The 18,939-nt window shown below is 43.0% G+C and overlaps 1 protein-coding gene across 1 annotated transcript in view; it reads right to left on the bottom strand.

The window, feature by feature from the left end:
- LOC145357143 (uncharacterized) overlaps nucleotides 1-18,939 on the bottom strand; it is a 120,859-nt gene that overhangs the window by 41,455 nt on the left and 60,465 nt on the right. The window contains exons 18-19 of the mRNA XM_080210299.1: nucleotides 5,229-5,540; nucleotides 1,919-2,236 (exon numbers count right to left, since the gene is read on the bottom strand). Of these exons, the coding sequence (XP_080066425.1) occupies nucleotides 1,919-2,236; nucleotides 5,229-5,540 (630 nt within the window). The remainder of the gene's footprint in view (nucleotides 1-1,918; nucleotides 2,237-5,228; nucleotides 5,541-18,939) is intronic.

Raw genomic sequence — 18,939 nt, forward strand, 5'->3', positions numbered from 1 at the left:
GGTGTTGGAGTGTGAAGACTAGGGGATTTTCACAGTAGCTCCATTGTGCTGCTAATTTGAGCTTGCTTGTGGTAATAATAAATATACTTTTAAACTTTAAACTCCCAGTGGAAATGGTGGATGTTGGATTTGGGAGATGGGCTTTGGGGGTCAGGGGTGCCTGTGCCATTTTAGCTTTACATTATTCACACTTTAATCTCCATTGTCATGCTTTTCTCCTCATAACTAAAATGTCTCAGCCCAAGTTTTTCTTAAGTTCAATTATTCTAGTTTAGACCTGAGAGGTTATATTGTACAATTTCATTTGCTAGGATTGTTTTTTAATCATGCAATGTGAACATCACTGGTAAGGTAAGAATTTGTCTCCCGTCTCTAATTGCTTTTAAACTTGCTCGGCTGCTTCAGAGGGTATTTAAGTGGCAATCACATTGCTGTTGGTTTGAAGTCATGTGTCAGTCAGCCCAGGTAAAAATGACAGATCTCAAGAACAAAGAACGAATAAAATTACAGCACAGGAACAGGCCCTTTGGTCCTCCAAGCCTGCACCAACCGACTTAACTAAAACCCCCCACCTTCCGGGGATCGTATCCCTCTATTCCCATCCTATTCATGTATTTGTCTGTAAGAGTCACCATCATATTTGCTTCCGCTACCTCCCTTGGCAATGGGTTCCAGGCACCCACCACCCTCTGTGTAAAAGATTTGCCTTGTACATCTCCTTTAAAACTTGCCCCTCACATCTTAAACCTGTGTCCCCTCGTAGTTGATTCTTCCACCTTGGGAAAAGGCTTCTGACTATCCATTCTGTCCATGCCCCTCATAATCTTACGGACTGCTATCAGGTCACCCCTCAACCTTCATCGTTCCAGTGAGAACAAAGTTTCTTCAACCTCTCCTCATAGTTATTTCCTAGCCTAAAGGGCATTAGTGAACAATTGTTGACATCTTCATGGTTTTAATTACTGATCACGGAATCATAGAATCCTACACTGCAGAAGGAGGCCATTCGGTTCATCAAGTCTGCACTGACCACAATCCCACCCAGGCTCTATGCCCATAACATTATGCATTTACCCTAGCTAGTTCTCCTGACATGAAGGGGGAATTTAGCATGACCAATCCACTTAACCCACACATCTTCGGACTGTGGGAAGAAACCGGAGCACCAAGAGGAAACCCATGCAGGCACGGGGAGAATGTGCACGCTCCACACAGACTGTGGCCCAAGCCAGGAATTGAACCTGGGTCCCTGGGGCTGCGAGGCAGCAATGCTAAACACTGTGCCACCGTGCCACCCAATTGGTGATATTAGCTTTCAATTCCGGATTTATTAATTAATTGAATTTCAATTCTATCAGCTGCCACGGTGGGATTTGAACCCATGCCCCTAGAGCATTAGCCTGGGCCTCTGGGTTGCTAGACCAGTGGCATTAGCAAAATGCACTTTCACTCAGGGCAGGCTCAGTCGGCTGATTTGTGGTACAAGGTGACGCCCGCAGCACAGGTCCAATTCCCGGACCAGCTGAGCTTATTCATGAAGGTCCCACCTTCTCAACCTTGTCCCTTGCCTGAGGTGTGGTGACCTTCAGATTAAATCACCAGTAGTCAGCTCTCCCCCTTAAAGGGGAGAGCAGCCTCTGGTCATCTGGGACCACAACGACTTTACCTTTGCACAATCTCCTTAACGGGCATTTAGATCTATGCAGCTCGGCAATTGAAAGTTATTTTCATTTCATGGGATGATTGAGTTGCAATATTTATTCATGTTCTGGGGATATTTTTTGACCCTGTCATTTTCCATGAAAAATTAAGATCAAAGATTTTTTAGATTGATAATTAAAAGTAACAAGCAACCAGTATAAATGGACATTAATCATAAAAATCGTTAACCTCAATGTTAGTTTAAAGTAACACTTACCAATGCTGCTTTGTGTCACATAACTGCAATACCCAGTTGTAATTAAAACCAACACATTAACCATTTCACTGGATTTGTCTCCCTGGTTATTTGAGGCTGTGCAGTAATATTGATGATGTTGCTGTGTGAAGGATTGACAATGTAGATCCAGTTTATTGGTGTCAGAGATCTTTGAATCTTCAGACGGGGTCTTTTCATACCATGTGTACTGAATGGGAAGTGATCCCTGGACAGACTCACAGGAGACGGACACTGAGCCCCCAGAACATGAGGCATTTGGTGGTGTTAAAAATCTAAGCTCAGGAACTGACACGGGTTCTGTGGGGAAGAAACAAACATTCAGAAACTGACTGAACATCTAAAAATCAAACACTCTGTGAATTTCATCCCTTCAGCATCTCAGCCAAGGGTGGCCATGTTGGAATCTCACCAGCACGTCCACGTCTCCACGGGGCGAATGCTTAATTGGGGTTTGTATGTGGGAAGTGCTGTCCAGAAAGTTAGAAATGCCAGGAATGTTGAGTTTGTGCTGAATTTAACGACAAAACCTGATCAGAACTCTTCCAGAATTGAGACTCTGGCTGGAGTTTGAGTGGAAAAGTCCATCGTGTAAAATTTGGAACTGGTGGGAGTCTGAGCCCGGGGGACAGTCACGAGGAGGGAATCAAGAAGGCTTTATTGGTTGGGGCAGAGTTGGCCAATCATGGGGGTAGGGGGGGTGATTGTACAATACGTTTGCCTGGGAGCCAAGATGAAGCATTCCTGTGCCTCCGGGACCACAATCCGTGCTGGAAAAGCTGCTGGACCCATCAAATCTCATTGCCATGAACACATTGGATCCAGAGTTTGGTGCTGTACTGCTGTATGTGCTGAACTCCATCACTGATACCATAGTTGGCAGCTCAGATGCAGACATTCCCCGAGCCCATCCTGCAAGACTGCACCGTTCGCTTGAACCATGGGGCAGACTAACCTGAACATGAATCATGTCGTGCTGAGGTCATGTTAGTGAGAGTGGTAAATTCACCGTGTGGGGATGATCCCAATGGCAGGCACGATGATAAGATGCAAATGGATTAAAATGATGTTCTCACCATTTGACTAAACAAGACTTATGTTTGACCATTCTGCCATATTTTCCATTCACGATGTCAAGTGTACCCATTACCAACTCTGCACAGTTCCTCTTCTGGCCACTGCTATGTTGTTGCTGCAGGAACTGGATAATTGTCAGCCAATCAGATGGAACTCTCCAAGGTGGGACTCCCTCCGGAGTGAGGGCCGAATCTCTTGCCCAACAACAATCAACACACATTAAAGCGTTAAATGACATCACGCTATCCCAAAACTTTAGGCCTTTGGATCCTGTTAAATTCTGTGAATTGATTCTATTTTGTTATATTTGAGGGAATTACACCATTGCTAACAGCTAGCTCTTAACTATTTGTCGTTTCGTCTTAATCTAAAAACAAACATCTGACAGTGTGACAAATTGGTCAGTCCATGAATTGGATTTGTATGAGGCAGATTTCCCCAACTCTGACCTCTGGGGGGAGCTAGTGGCCTGACAACACCAGGTTTAAATCCAACTGATTTATTTGATAGTAAACTCACAAGCTTTTGGGGTTTGTCCCTTTGTCAGTTGAATGGAGAGTTCTGGCCTCAGACAGAGCATGTAACAGCACAGTTTACTGATTAGAATGCGAGTCTTTACAACTAACCTGCTATTCAAGTCTTAAAGATGCCGACAATGTGAGTGGAAAGAGCACTAAGCACAGGTTAAAGAGATGTGTATTGTCTCCAGACAGTACAATAAGTGAGGTTTTGCAAACCCAGGCAAGTCATGGGGGTTACGGATAGTGCAACATGAACCCAAGATCCCTGTTGTGCGGAATTTGAGAAAATCTTGAATTGGAAGTCTAACAATGACCATGGAACAATGGTAAAAACCCAACTGGTTCACTAATGCCCTTTAAAGAAGGAAATCTGCTGTCCTGCTGTCCCTATCTTGTCTGGCCTATGTGTGACTCCAGACCCACAGCAAAGTAGTTGAATCTTAAAATGCCCTCACAGATGGGCAAAAAAATGCTGGTCTAGTCAATGATGCCCACATCCAATGAACGAATGAAAAAACAATCTGCCAGAGTCTGCACTGCAGTGGACCCTCGGGATATCAGAGCTGTCAATGTTTCCTCCCAGAGAAAAGCATGGCCTGAATTTTTTGCTCGTAGTGTATGTGTGCACTCAGCTAGTCTGGACACGGGTATGAAACCTCAGCCCTGAAGCACAGTTTCACACTGGCTAAATCGATACCTAAGGCCTCCAGCCATCCTCCAAGGTCACCGATCCCATGCGCCATCACCGAGGTCGGCAATCTTCACCTCCTGAAATCCCCAAACCCACCCAAGATCTGAAAACCCCTCCTGCCAGGATTTAATGTATGTGTCACATCCCATCCCTACTGCCGACATCACCTCTCAGGAGAGATCAAGGACCTCTTTGCTCCTGTCATCTCCTCGGGGTTGCTCATCAACTAACTGCAAGTTGGGCCTGTCAGTTAGTTTTGTTTCTCGGTCTGAAACCTCTTGATGATGGGGAAATGAATGGCGGAAAAGCCACTGTGGAGCTGTCTTCAGGGAGCTGTTGACCTGTGAAAAATATCAATGTTAAAACAATACCGCGAGTGTTAGGGCAGCTGGATCACACACACACAGCTCAGGCCCCAGACGCATTTGTTACTTTAATATGAACCCTGACCTTTCATTCCGCCCTGGATTGAGATTGCAGCTAAAATGTAAAGGTCACCCGACCAATTGGGCCATCCGCCAACTGTAAAGACAGACGGACAACTTAAAGTTCTGGACGATTGGTGTTTAATGAATTTAAATTGACCTTTGGATGGCTGGCAGGCGCACTTCTTGGTCTGAAAACTCTTGATGATGTCTGACAATCACACTCTGGAGTGAAGGCCCACAGTGTGAGGCAGAACCCCAATTTCCAGACCCACCCCCTCCCCCCGCCACCCCATCCCTGTTCACCCAGGCCCTGATGTGGGTATGCCGGCGTTGGACTGGCGTAAACACAGTAAAAAGTCTGACAACACCAGGTTTGTGTCAGTGGGTCAGGAAAATACACCAAATATGCTCATGTGCCTGGCGACTGAGATATTGGGTGAAGGCATATTGCCATCGGGGTCTGATTTTATCCACATTCAGGTAGGGCATGTGTCTGATTTTTATACATAAAATTCTGGCCATTGATCGGAGATTTCAGCAGAGAGTAATAAAGATAATGACTGCGAATAACGCACCATTAGATATTTGTAGTTTTACATTATACATTGGATCGAGGCCGGATGTTTCAATTCCACAGCTGTACCATCCTGCATCTCCTGAGCGAAGATCCTTCATAGTGACAACAAATACTCCTCGTGTCTTGTTATCTGTGATTGATATTCTGCTATTTTGCCAATTTGTTGCTGCTACAACATCACAGTGGCGAGTCCAGCTGTGACACCAATATTTCACATTTGACCGGTACTCTGCCCCATAGTAACAATCGATTGTGATCGCTCTTCCCACAATTCCTGTTCCTTTTGTTTCTGCCCATAATATACCTGAAACTGAGGAGACAACATTTCAGAAATTGAACAGGGAACAATTGCATCATTCAAACACAAACGTTCCAATGAGTTAAATTCCACCTAGTTTGTGATGAAAATAAACATTAATATAGACATTTATCACAGTCTCAGGGTGTCAAAAGCATTTCTGTCGATGATTAATTTTTAAAAATATTTGGTGTATTTTCCTGACCCACTGACAGGGCCTGGGTGAACAGGGATGGGGTGGGGGGTCTGGAAATTGGGGTTCTGCCTCACACTGTGGGCCTTCACTCCAGAGTGTGATTGTCAGACATCATCAAGAGGTTTCAGACCAAGAAACAAAACTACCTGACAGGTCCAACTTGCAGTTAGTTGGTGAGCAGCCCGCAGGAGATGGCAGGAGCAAAGAGGTCCTTGGTCTGACCTGAGAGGTGGTGTAGGCAGTAGGGGTTGGATGTGATACACACATTAAATCCTGGCAGGAGGGGGTTTTCAGATCTTGGGTGAGTTTGGGATTTCAGGAGATGAAGATTGCCGACCTCGGTGATGGTACACGGATTGGTGGCCTTGGAGGATGGCTGGAGGCCTTAGGTATCGATTTAGATGTCTGCTGAGGAGGAGACTGGAAACCTGGGGGAGGCTTGGATGACTCAGGGGATATGGAGGCCTGGGTTTGGGCCATGGGTGACCTGGAGGGAAAAGAAACCCCTTGGAAGGGTGGCAGTGGAATGATAGGAGTGTGGACAATTTGAAAGCAGGTTTTGTTGGAGGTGATGCAGGTTTCATGGGGAGGTCAGGTGACCAATTGTACTGATTGGGGTTGTGAATGGGTTCTCATCAAGTGGGAGTTGGGCACTATGGAGCCAGAAGTCCCTCCACCAAAATCCCTTTATTTACAATTCCAACAGCAGTACACAAAGTGCTATCTGTCAGCAGTCTACCCTCAGGAGTGCCAGAGGAACCAACCCTCCTCGTTAAATACAAGGAAAATAGTCCCTGATTGATCCATCAATTGACTTCTTAATCTGGGAGTTCGTATTCCAATAGGCCAACCTAAATTGAAATCATTATAGGCAGGCAACCATCATGACACTATCTGCCCTCCCAAATGGGTGTAAACATTCCCATGGTGGTATTGTGAAGAGGCGCAGGTAAGTTCTCCAGAGTGTCTTCACCAGTATTTATCCTGCTGAAGAAGAGATTATTCAATTATTATTGTGTTGCTGTTTGAGTGAAATGGTGTTTTATTTTCTACATTTCAATAACGACACTATGGAAATGCAGTTATTTCTTTCAAACAGCAACTACAGCTTAATTCAGAGAGTCTTCTCCAATTCAACCAGCGAAACGTAAACAGCCTCCAACCTCTGGTCCTTGTTCTCTGCAGCCTGTTCTGAAGGAGGATTTGGAAAGGGGAGGTTCAGGCAAACAAGAACATAGAAAGGCAGAGAGCTGAGAAGGTTCAGAAACTTGGAGACTGATCACTGAGCAGAACCTGGAGGGGAATAAACACAGAATCATTCCCAGTGTCATATTGTGGTCAGGATAAGAAAGACAAGAAAACAAGAGGAGTAATTTTTCAGGCAAGATGATTCATGTGAAAGTGTCCAAATTCCTGACATATTGGACCAAAGTATGGAAATGGACCAGCCTGAGGAATGGGTAAGCTTGACCTGAAGAGATTTTGGACCAATGTCTTTTGTGGCTGGGTGGCCAATGGCAACAGCAGCAACAGGAATTGTTCAGTGCTACAATGAAGCATGCTGGGAATTTTAGCCAAGTTGAAATTAAACTTGACCAAAAAAGGTCAAGGCATTTAGAGAGGCAAGGACTGATTCAGGACAGTCAGCATGACTTTGTGAGTGGGAGTCTTTTAATGAACATGCAGAGTCCACACAGACAGTGACCCAAGCCAGGAATTGAACTTAGATCCCTTGCACCCTGGGACAGCAGTGCTAAGCACTGTGCCACTGTGCCCAGAGCTTTAAATAGGGTAATTTGGAATATTCTTTATGATGATGAACATACGAATATTGGCAGGAAATCCCTTAAAGAAGATGCTTATTATGTTTTTGATCACATAAAGAGGGAAACTAAACCTGCCGCTCCTAAACCTCGTGTTGCTCCTACAACAATACCTATACCTGTAGTGGATACTTCTCCTAAAGTAACCTCAGGAGCACAAAATGGGTCAGTTATGAAGGAAACTGATAAAATTCTACATAAATCCATCATGAATCAATACCTGTATTGTTAGATATAGCTGGGATTCAACGACCAGAATGGTGTCCCTTCTCAAACTGGGAATCCATGTTTTCCTTTTGACTCAGAAGTTGTTAGAACAAGAAACAGGGAACAGTGAAAGGGAAATAAATTTACAATCAAATGGTCAGCAAAATGGGGAATTGTTCAATGACTTAGTAACAGCTTGCGGTGTGAGCATGTTGATTGTTAATTGATAAAATAACTCCAAGAATTGTCTGTGGAGGAACTGTGCTTTTACTGTAGAAATGAAATTAAACAATAACCACAAGCCTGTGGTGAACACAACATGTCCCAACCAGGACTAAGAGGTTAATGGATTCTCTCTGGGTTCTGCTAAATTGTACAATAGGAGCTAAAAGTCTTGATACAATTATGACAAGGATAACTCTTAAGAGTGGCGGACAATATTGTGTTACTGCCTCACTGAAGGAATATCATTATGGTAAATGAATATGTCATATTGTTAATAGTGCTTTTTGCTTTACACCTCAAATACCAGCTGGAATAGGCTGCATGGGATTAATTGATTTACATAAGAGAGAGGAAGTTTCTTTTAACGTTACATATGATCTTAAGGGATATTGTGTAACTAACATGAAAAATATGATACTACTATTGAACTCTTACCTGGGAATATGATACAAATTAAGAAATAGTTTGCTAATGTCTATCAAACTTTTACTAAAGTAGTTCAAAGAACTGAAGAGATTAAAAAGGATATTAGAATGATCAAAATCATCAATTGGTGGGGTGATTTATGGAGCTGGGGTACAAATATGTACCTGCATTCACAGATTTGTCTCACGTGATATGTTGTAATGTTAATAACATCGTGTGCTTTAATTTATTTAATATTACTTATGCTTCAGTTTGTTAAATGGAATAAAGAGACAACCCAAACGTTGAACATGGAATAGATGTTACATAGGCAAATGTTTAGTTTTTTGCAAGGATATAGTAATGATAATATGTTAATTGTTAGTTTGACTGGAATCTTAAGACTAACCTGTGAGAAGGAATCAAAAGGAGGGATTGTAGCCGAGTGGCCAATGGCAACAGCGACAATGAGAATTGTTAAAAAATTCAATCAAACGTGCTGGGAATTTTGATCAAGTTGCGTTGAAACATTGATACAGGTCAGAGAAGGCTGAAGCAAGTCGTGACCTGTCCAGTAAGATGTGACCTGTGTTGACCAAATAAAGATCATTGTTTGGACAGGTGCAAGATATACCAGAGCCGCTGATTACTGCCTTATACCACATATGGTGAAGCTGCGTGACTTGCATGCACCTTGGTATAAACATTTGGGAGTTTATGAGTAACTCCATTGGCTCTCATTGAACATTGTGATTAGTTTTCAGTGGTATCATTCGCAGAGTGCCAGAGAATTTTCTTGAAAGATGTGCAAAGTTTAAGATTAAAAAGAGGAACTTTGAGTCATTTCCTTAGCAGAAACGCAAAAATTAGTGAAGTAGAGGAGCAGCATGGTAGCACAGTGGTTAGCACTGCTGCCTCACAGCACCAGGGCCCTGGGTTCAATTCTGGCCCTGAATCACTGTATCTGCGTGGATTTCCTCAGGGTGCTCCAGTTTCTTTCCACAGTCCAAAGATGTGCAGGTTAGGTTGATTGGCCATTCAGAATTGACCCCAGTGTCAGGGCCATTAGTAAGGTAAATATGTCGGGTTACAGGAATGGGGCCTGGATGGGATTGTGGTCAGTGCAGACTCGATGGACCAAATGGCCTCCTCTGCACTGTAGGGATTCTATGATTCTGGAGGCTCAGAGAAGATGGGACTGGGCGTTTGACATTGCTTGATAGAAAATAGATTGATTGAAAATGGTGGAGAGTTGATAATGTTGATCAAAACCTCCATTGCCGTATAGTTTTAGATAATGTTAAAATGGGTAGAGGTGAAAAATGAAATTAATAAAGTTAATGAAATGAAAGAAAAAGAGTGGGAACATTAATATGAACTAATTGTTTACAATAGAGAAACATTGTCTCTGACAGAATCTCATAAAATCACATCTCACCAACTGTACCTTAAACAACAGAAACAGTTGCAAATGAGCGACATGTTCTGTTTGTAGGATTATTATCACTGCAGTTTTCAGTGTGTATTGCGCCACAGATAATATTTCAAACAATTACCAATTAAAAACAGCTTCCATTTTTAAAATGTTGCTTCTGAGATTTTTAAAACTTAAATTATCTTGAATTTCCCATCCACAATTAGTAATGCAGTTTACTTTATTTGGTAAGTATATCCATATTTTGCTAATGTATTCACAAGGAGGTAGAATGCATCATAAATATTATTAATTTATATTTGCTAAGTATTTTGTGCCATTAAACTTAGGAGACTTCCCAAATCTGGAGACACATGAGGCAGACAAAGCAAATGTGTGTGTCTGTTCCCAATAGCTTGTCCTTCCTGGACCTGGTCACAAGCCTGACTGTGCAGTCAATGGAGTCCAAGTGGAGGTGATCCCCAAGAAGCACACACATATCTGCACAAAATCAAGTTTCTACAAGATAATACACATCTCTTTAACCTGTGATCAACCCTCTCTCCACTAACATTGTCTGTGCCTTTAAGACTTGATTACCTGTAAATACTCACATTCCAACGATTATTTTGTAAATTGAGTTTGAGTCTTTATATGCCCTGTTTGTGAATGGAACTCACACTCACCTAATGAAGGAGCAGTCCTCTGAAAGCCTGTGACTTGTGCTACCAAATAAACCTGTTGGACTTGAACCTGGTGTTGTGAGATTTCTTACTGCACAAGCCTCAAGCCAGAGGTTATTGTATAAGGAAGACTAGTCCACATCAAGCATGACTGACTGAGTATCTCTCCCTTTTACTGTCTGCTTTCAGCATGTTGGTGCAATGTGCAACCTGTTTGGCCTTGTTAGAACCCACCTCCCATTCCCATCAATAGCAGAAGCAGGACTCGAACCTGGAGCTTCAGACTCAGATACAGAGACTCCACCCATTGCAGCACAAAACTCCCTTTTGTGCCTTTACAAGTCTTCAAATATTTAAACATTTCTGCCATATAACCTGTAGACTGGAGTTCAACTAACCCTGATTATCTGACTTTCCAGCTCTGGCTGTTACTCACCGGGTAGAGAGGAAAGGAGGAGAATCAAAATCCACATTGTTCTGTTGGAGATCAGATCAGTGCTTGTCATCAGCCCCCCAGCTCCTGTGATGCAAGTTGAAATTAATGTACAATATAGATTGGAGTAGGAACTTAAAAGGAGAAGGAGACAGCAGGAAGTTGTGTCAAGAAAGCTCAGTAAACAAGATGATATAGTCTGGCCTCTAAGTTCTTGAACTCCTGTCAGTCATATCTAACAAAAGAACTAAACCAGCGTGCACTGAAAGAATATAAAATTCTAAAAAAATGGAAGTGTTAAAAAGTCAGAACAATGATGAAGTCAGTAGTTTCCACTGAATTAGTAGACAAGTTAGGACCATCCCCTTCCCATATTATAGAATGCCCACGACCCCCTCTGTAAAACAAGTATTTTTGATTTGAAGAGGGTTACAGATCTAGCAAAGTGTCATCTAGAGTTGAAATGATAGCTGTACTCTCTACCCACAGATGCTGTAAGACCTGCTGTGATTGTCCAGCATTTTTTGTTTTTCTTTCAGATATCAGCTTTATCCTAATGAAAATATTAAACTGGCTGACACCCAGTCATCAACGCTGTATATCTTGACACACTATGTGCAAGGTAGTTTCCCCCATCGGAAGGGATATCTCTGAAACATGAGAAGAGACTGAGTCTCTGGTGATGCTAGTGTACCTTCAAGAAATGTTTTTTTTCAATCATATTCTCTGCAGTTGTAAGCAGGCCTTTAGGTATCATTATAGCTGGGCTGTCTGCTAGAAATCCTTATATTGTAGCTTCAATGGCTTAAACGAGTTTTGCTTATTTTTATTCTGGGCCTCAGGTACTTTTTGGGATTTGTTTCATAATCTTGCAATGTTAAGATGAAGACTGATTGGCTGGTCACGTTTTGGATAGTTTTCTTTTCTTAGTGAATTCAGGGTTTAATTTTCGGTTTGGCTGCTGACTGCAGTTTTAGTTTGAAAGGGAGTGGATATCATACTGAAAAGCAACATTTTTCTCCCTTTCCCTGGTATTGGAAATTCTGCTGGCTAGGTGGAAGCAAGGCTTCTTGTCTCCCTGGAGTGAAAATTCTGCGGTTAGTGTCTTTGCCAGCTAGTGTCTAGAGTCTCTCTCTCTCTCTTTCTTTCTCTCCCTGATGTTTTGGGAAGCTGTTCTAACTGTGTGTGTGTGTGTGTGTGTGTGTGTGTGTGTGTGTGTCTCAAGAGAACTGCAGCATCCAGCCAAAGGACTAAGTTTTGGCATCACATAAGCATTTGTATTTTCTGTGCTAAACTTGCAGCAAGGAATCTGTACAGGGAAGTTTGATTGGAACACTTCATATATTTTTTAATGGTTATGCAATATCATGGTTGTTTTTTTCTTGTTTGTAATTGGTAAAAGTTATTGTTAATTTTCTTTTTATACATGTTAATTGTATTCTTAAAAAAAAACTTTGTTTGATAAAAGCTTTCTAGTGGGTCAGTTGACTCATACCTGAAGTGAAACATCTCATACTCACCCTAGCCAAATTCAAATTGCAAAACTTAATATCCAGGCAGGCTTCATAACATAATTTGGAGTTTCTGACCTGAATTGTAACAGTCTGCTGATGTTACCTAGAGACTGACCTAGCAAGAACTTGATGTGCTCTCTGTGCTGGGAAATGTGTCTGGTACCCCAGATAAACTCCACTGGAACATGTGGACACATTTGGGAATCAAGAACCTACACCCTCTGCTGCCATAACAACAGAGTGAATATTAGGAGTTGAGTTTGGAATGCCTCTCTGGTGCCGGTACTCGTTTCTTGATCCTGATTTTTTGGAATCATTGATCTCTGAGTTGCCCTTCCCTCATTCTACTCAGGCTCAAAAGGAGTCTGTTGGTGTCTTTCATTACCCCAGTTCGGAGAAGGGTCTGAGAAGCTTTAATTTATGTTTTATTCTCCTTGAACCTGTCCCCTTTCTGTGGCTGTGCTCAAATCACGTTATGTTGAATATTGACTCAAAGATACTCGGATTGGAGGATCTGTTCTAATGTCTTTGTTATTCAGGGGTTTGAACAGTTGTTTGAATGAGATTGAATGCCCTGTGTCAGACAACCTGCAGTAAATTTGGAAATGTCCAGGTCTGATGTGGAGAAAGAGAATATCAATGGTTAAATCTGAGTGACGGTTTAAGCTGCCTCTCCATTTTCACCAACACAGTCACGTATTTCACTGGCAGATGGGGAGTTGTTTCTGAATCGTTTCTTGAGCCCTGTCCAGTTCAGGGTGAGGAATACGTGGGGACTCTGTTAAAGAGACTGAAGCGGTGCTCAATGTGAGAACATTCTAGCAGCAGATCCTGGGGGAGTTACTGGGAGACGGCATCATTCTGGGTCTGGTCATCAATCCCCAGCTTCAGTTTGTGTCAACCTGTGTCAAAATGATTCACTGTGTCGATCCCCTGAAACATTCTCAGCCACTCTCGAGTTGCAATCCCCTGATCTTGGGCAATGACAAATCATTGTGCAAGTATTGAGCTGAAGATTCACATCTCTCCTTCAGGCTGAGGATGTTGATTAGATTCACAGCTGAAGCAGTTAACACCCGATGAACTTTTGGGGTCAGAGGGATCAAGGAATGTGGGGGGAAGGGAGAAATCAGGATATTGACTTTGATGACCAGCCATGATCAAAATGAATGGCGAAACAGGCTCAAAGGGCTGAATGGCCTACTCCTGCTTCTAGTTTGTATGTCACATCTGACCAAATAGTTCAAGTTCCTGTAAAGTGTGAGAAGTGTCTTTATCTGTGTCAAAAGCCACATTCTGGTGGTTGTGAACTGAGCTTTTTTTTCAAATGTCTCTTCCTCAAACGAACAATGACAGGGCAAGGTCCTGCTGTGGTGTTCCTCCCCCACTGGGATGTTGATACTATTTGATCTGGAATGGTTCAGTGATCCACCCACGATCCATGGGTCAGCCCGACCCAGGGGTTTACCTTCCCAGGAATTGTGATCGGTGGGCGGATGTTGGGTTAATGATGGTGACATGAGCTCTCAAAATTCCACCCTCACCTTCCTCTACAATGGAGCTCTCAGTTGAATATTGCCCTCACTGTCTGAGCCAACTTCATGCTGCTTATTGGGTCCAGTTACCCTTACAACAGATGACACAGTCTTCTATCTGTCTCCTTGCTGACCAGTTCTTGCCAGGAGGGGGTTACGGTGGATGGAATTTTCTCTTCTGGAGTCGAAGGCTGGAAGTTTCCAGCATTATCAAGATGGGAACCATCGGCGGAGATTCAGAGGCCTCGGGTAATGCCAAGGGAACTAAATATAAACTTGCATGCTTTTAATGTACATATCACACATCAGAAGATCTATCCAGTCAGGTTTTTTTAATTGTGTTTTTGTGAATGTGAGCTGAGAATGATGTCCTTACCCTCTGGAACCCTGAGAAAAAAATTAGAAGTAAACAGCTTTGTCCCCTGTTTCTGAATGTTATTTAGCCATGTGCAAGCCTTTGGGAAGCTTCTGTAACATCCTGAGTGTAACAGTTGATAACAATTCCATTGAATCCCGAGAAACCTGCCACCCAATTCCGGAAAGGTCCATCAATGTTCCAAGCTGCAAGAATACAGCCTCATTTCCCAGCACAGTTTAACTGACGACGGTTTCAGGATTTTTGGGAATCGATGGAGAGCAATCCATCCATTTTCACTCAGCTTTGGCCTTTCCTTTTGCTTATGATTCATAAGACTTCATCCAGCTCAGTAGCGCCTCCCTCTGGGGTAAGTGACTCATGGTGCAGTTCCTATGAAGCCTGTACACCTGTTCGCTGTTTCTCCATCTGTATCACATGGAGCCCAATAATGGATCAGCAACCATGATGCTTGCTTCTAACAAGACCTGTAATAATGCAGATCCCCTTCTCCCAATAATCCAGCGGCACAGTAGCACAGTGGTTAACACTGCTGCTTCACAACTCCAGGGACCTGGGTTTGATTCCTGGTTTGGGTCACTGTCTGTATGGAATTTTCACACTTTCCTCGTGTCTGTGTGGGCTTCCTCTAGGTGCTCCGGCTTCCTCCCACAGTCCAAAGATGTGCAGGTTAGGTTGATTGGCCATGCTAACAATTGCCCCTTAGTGTCCTGAGATGTGTAGTTAGGGGGATTAGAGGGTAAATATGTAAGGAAATGGAGTAGGGCCTGGGTGGGATTGTGGTCGGTGCAGACTCGATGGGCCAAATGGCCTCTTTCTGCACTGTAGGGTTTCTATGTTCTAATTGCAAACACAACTCTTTATTTAGTACCTAACACTTAGTGTACATTCAGAGGTTTCCTTCATGCATCAACCTTGAGAACAGCAATACATTTTTCTTGTGGTTAAACCACCATGAGGTGCAACGAGCTTAAACCTTTTTTTTCCCAGAGTTCAGCTGCTGGTCATCAAACATCAACTTATTTGAGAGAATAAATTGTGGTTAAACGGAGTTTCTGTTCACTTAAGTTGGAACATTCACTGGCAGCATTCTATATCAAACAAAACCCTTTCAACCATTGAAACCAATAAGAAAATCAGTTCTCGAACAACAATCTGTTGCATATGGAGAAAGGAATTGACCTCTGTGTTACAATACAGTGAGGGGTGGGGTGGTGTTGGTGGGGGAGGGTGGTGGGGATATGGGGGAAGTTGCTGCCGTAAAGAGAGAGGGATGCTGGGAATTCAACCTCAGAAACATCAACCCCCACGCAGAGAGATATCAAGGCAAGAGCGATGTGTCGGTGGGTCCCCATTGCTGGCAGTTGGCTGACTCTGATGCCCTGTAGACCTCAATTAGCTTTGGAGCCTTTCCCTGGCCAGTGAGTCTGTGCAGACCCCGACTGGGTGAGAGATTCCCTTGCCATGGCTAGGCACTGCTCAGTAATCGTGTTCCAATTAGATACAACAGGCACTGGCTACAGGTTGGAGGAGATGCTGCCGTCATCCACATTATCCTGAGAGGAGATTGCAGGTGTGAACCACAGACAGTCCATTCACCAACGTGAGATTGATTTGAACTCCTCAAATTACCATCAACTGATGGGCAACTAACAGAGTTACTTGGTGCCTCATTCATTAGTTACAATCTGGCAGGTTGTTAGTGCCATGAACTAAATCAGGAAAGGAAACTTGGCAAGCTACCACAACTATTTTCTTTTTGTATTTTATCACAAGAAGATACATGCACGGAAGACAGAAACCAGAAATTCCAGTTGCTTAAAAATTCCAGTAGCTTTACACGCTATTTTCCCAGCTCACCGTGCTGAACAGATGGTGTGGCAAGGTAGTAAAATGGTGCTTTTGTGGGGACAAAGATAATGGCTGCTCTGTTCACAATGTTCAATTGTAATTTTGGATCATTCAGAACTGGCTGTTGGACGAGAAGCTGGAACGGCTATCCCACAGCACAGAGACAGTAGAGGGGAGGAACGAGGTGGAGCTCAGACAGGGGACCAGGCTTCATATTTGAAGCTGGGCTTGTAGACGTTAGGAAACACGGAAACTTTAACAAGTATAGATTGCATTTGCTAAGGTAAAGGTAAAATCATAACATAATGAAGTTAAGATAAAATCAGCTTTCTCGAGTAAAGGGAAGTACATTCTTATATAACTCAGTGTGTCTCCAATTCTATTGCTATACAGGCACATTTTCCCACCCCTATTCAATGTGGAACATATCATTAGAGCGACTAGTTTCCAGTGAATGAAAAAGTCACGTTGTCTATTTCTTACAAGATGTGTTAGTGTTTAAGTTGACACGGATTAAGTTAAGAATATGAAATGAGAAGTCTAGACAATGGGCGAGTCTTTCTGGCCGCACTCACTCCAAAAGCAGAAAATCTCGCTCAAGGTCAATGCATTTTTGCATGGTCCACCCCCCGCGCCCACTACTTTTCCCATGGCAGGCGAGAAAGGAAAATCCCGCCCATTGAGTCAGCAAACAAATCAAATATTGTCCAGTTTTATATTTGCAACTTGAAGGTCGCAGCCACTATATTTTTTGTCAAATTCATTTAATGACAAAATCTTTTTATGATGTACATTGGTTAAAAGAAATGTTCAAAGCCGGATAAGTAATTAATATTTGACTAGGATGCAAAATTCCACCAATGAGGATGTCAGCAGGGAATCTTCATTTCCCTTTTTGGTTCAACTTTGAGAATTAGGTTCATTGAGTGTCTGAAAAAAAAATCAGATTCGTTGAGACTGGGAGAACAATGCATCAATTGACATTTCAGATTTGAGCAGAATTCTGGAAGTGGCAACAGATTGAGGCAAAGTTTGGGGCAGTTTTGAGATCACATTGATCACCCATTACTGGAAAGAACTGGCATTTGCATCCCTCATGAAGACATGTAACTTTTGCATGGATAACTGATGTTTCCCTGTGGCTGTGATTAATTCTCTGGCAATAGAACTGAAGACTTGTGCTTCAGAATTTGCTGCACCTCTAGGCAAGCTGTTCCAGTACAGCTACAACACTGGCATCTACCCAGCAATGTAGAAAATTGCTCAGGTAAGTCTCTACAAAAAGGAGGACAAGTCCAACCTGGCCAATTACTGCCCCATCAATCTAATCTCAATAATCAGTAAAGTGATGGAAGAGGTCATTTCCTCATCAAGAGGCATTTACTCAGCAATAACCTGCTCATGGATGCTCAGTTTGGGTTCAGCCAGGGTCACTCAGCTCCAGGCCCTATTATAGCCTTGGTTAAAACATGGACAAAAGAGCAGAATGCCAGAGGTGAGATGAGAGTGACTGCCCTGGACATCAAGACAGCATTTGACCAAGTGTAGGATCAAGGACCCTGAACAAAACCAGAATGAATGGGACTCGGAGGAAAGCCCTCCATTGGTTGGAGTGATACCTGGCATAAAAGAAGGTGGTTGTTATGGTTGGAGGTCAGCCATCTCAGCTCCAGGACATCACTACACGAGTTACAAAGGATTCTCAGCCCAAACATCTTCAGCAATAACCTTCCTTCCAACATAAAGTCAGATGCTGGGATGTTTGCTGTTGACTGCACAATGTTCAGCACGATCCACGACTTTTCAGATATTGACAATAGCCAGTCTTGGGCTGACAAGTGGCAAGTAGCATTTGTGTCACTTGGCCGGGGAAAGTATCAGGCAATGCCCGGAGAAATTTTGGGAGTTGCGGGGGTGGGGGGGGAGTGGCGGGTGTATTGCATGGTGTTTGAGATGGGGCGGGGTGGGGAAGGGTTGTATGTGGGGATTGAGGTTCCATCTTAACATTCATAAAACTGGCCAGACTTTAAAAATAGCATTTCAATCTTTAGAAAACTAAAGTTGCTGTCAGGGCTCAATCACAGCCTGTCCTGCCAGCGTGACACCATGGGACTGGTTCTGAGCAATATGGCAGAACAAAGAACAATACAGGAACAGGCCACCAAGTCTGTGCCGCTACTGATGCCTCGCTAATCTAATATTTTCTTGCCTCTACATGGCCCATATCTCTCTATTCCCTGCCTTTTCATTTATCTATCCAGATGCCTCTTGAATTATGTTATAGAATCTGATTTATCACCTCCTCTGGCCGTGCATTCACCGCCCTCTGTGTGAAAAACCTCTCCCTTACATCTCTTTTAAAAAAGCCACCAGTGGTGCCGATGGCTTTGTTTCCCCCTGTGGACATTGATTTCAATGCAACCTTCTCTTTACAATATCTGCGATCAATTTTTTAAAAATAATTGATCAATTTTTTAAAAATAATTGATGGACAACTTGCAGAATGATTGTTGTAAAGTCCAAAATCCTCACCTGAGATTTTCTCGTGCACCATGTGACCAAAATAACACAAATCACCAGGAGGGTAAAGAGCCCCCAGCGAATCACATTCCAGATAATGGAACTGAGCAAACTGGAAGAAATACAGAATGATTTGAAGGGAATGAGGCAGCTTCATGTTTGAAACATTAATCTCCTCTTTACACTCTGACCTTTTGTAGCAGCACCGCACAGACAAGGCACGTTAGCT

This window comes from Carcharhinus amblyrhynchos, chromosome 22 (genome assembly GCF_965287045.1).
Source record: "Carcharhinus amblyrhynchos chromosome 22, sCarAmb.v2.hapA, whole genome shotgun sequence".
NCBI lineage: Eukaryota > Metazoa > Chordata > Chondrichthyes > Carcharhiniformes > Carcharhinidae > Carcharhinus > Carcharhinus amblyrhynchos.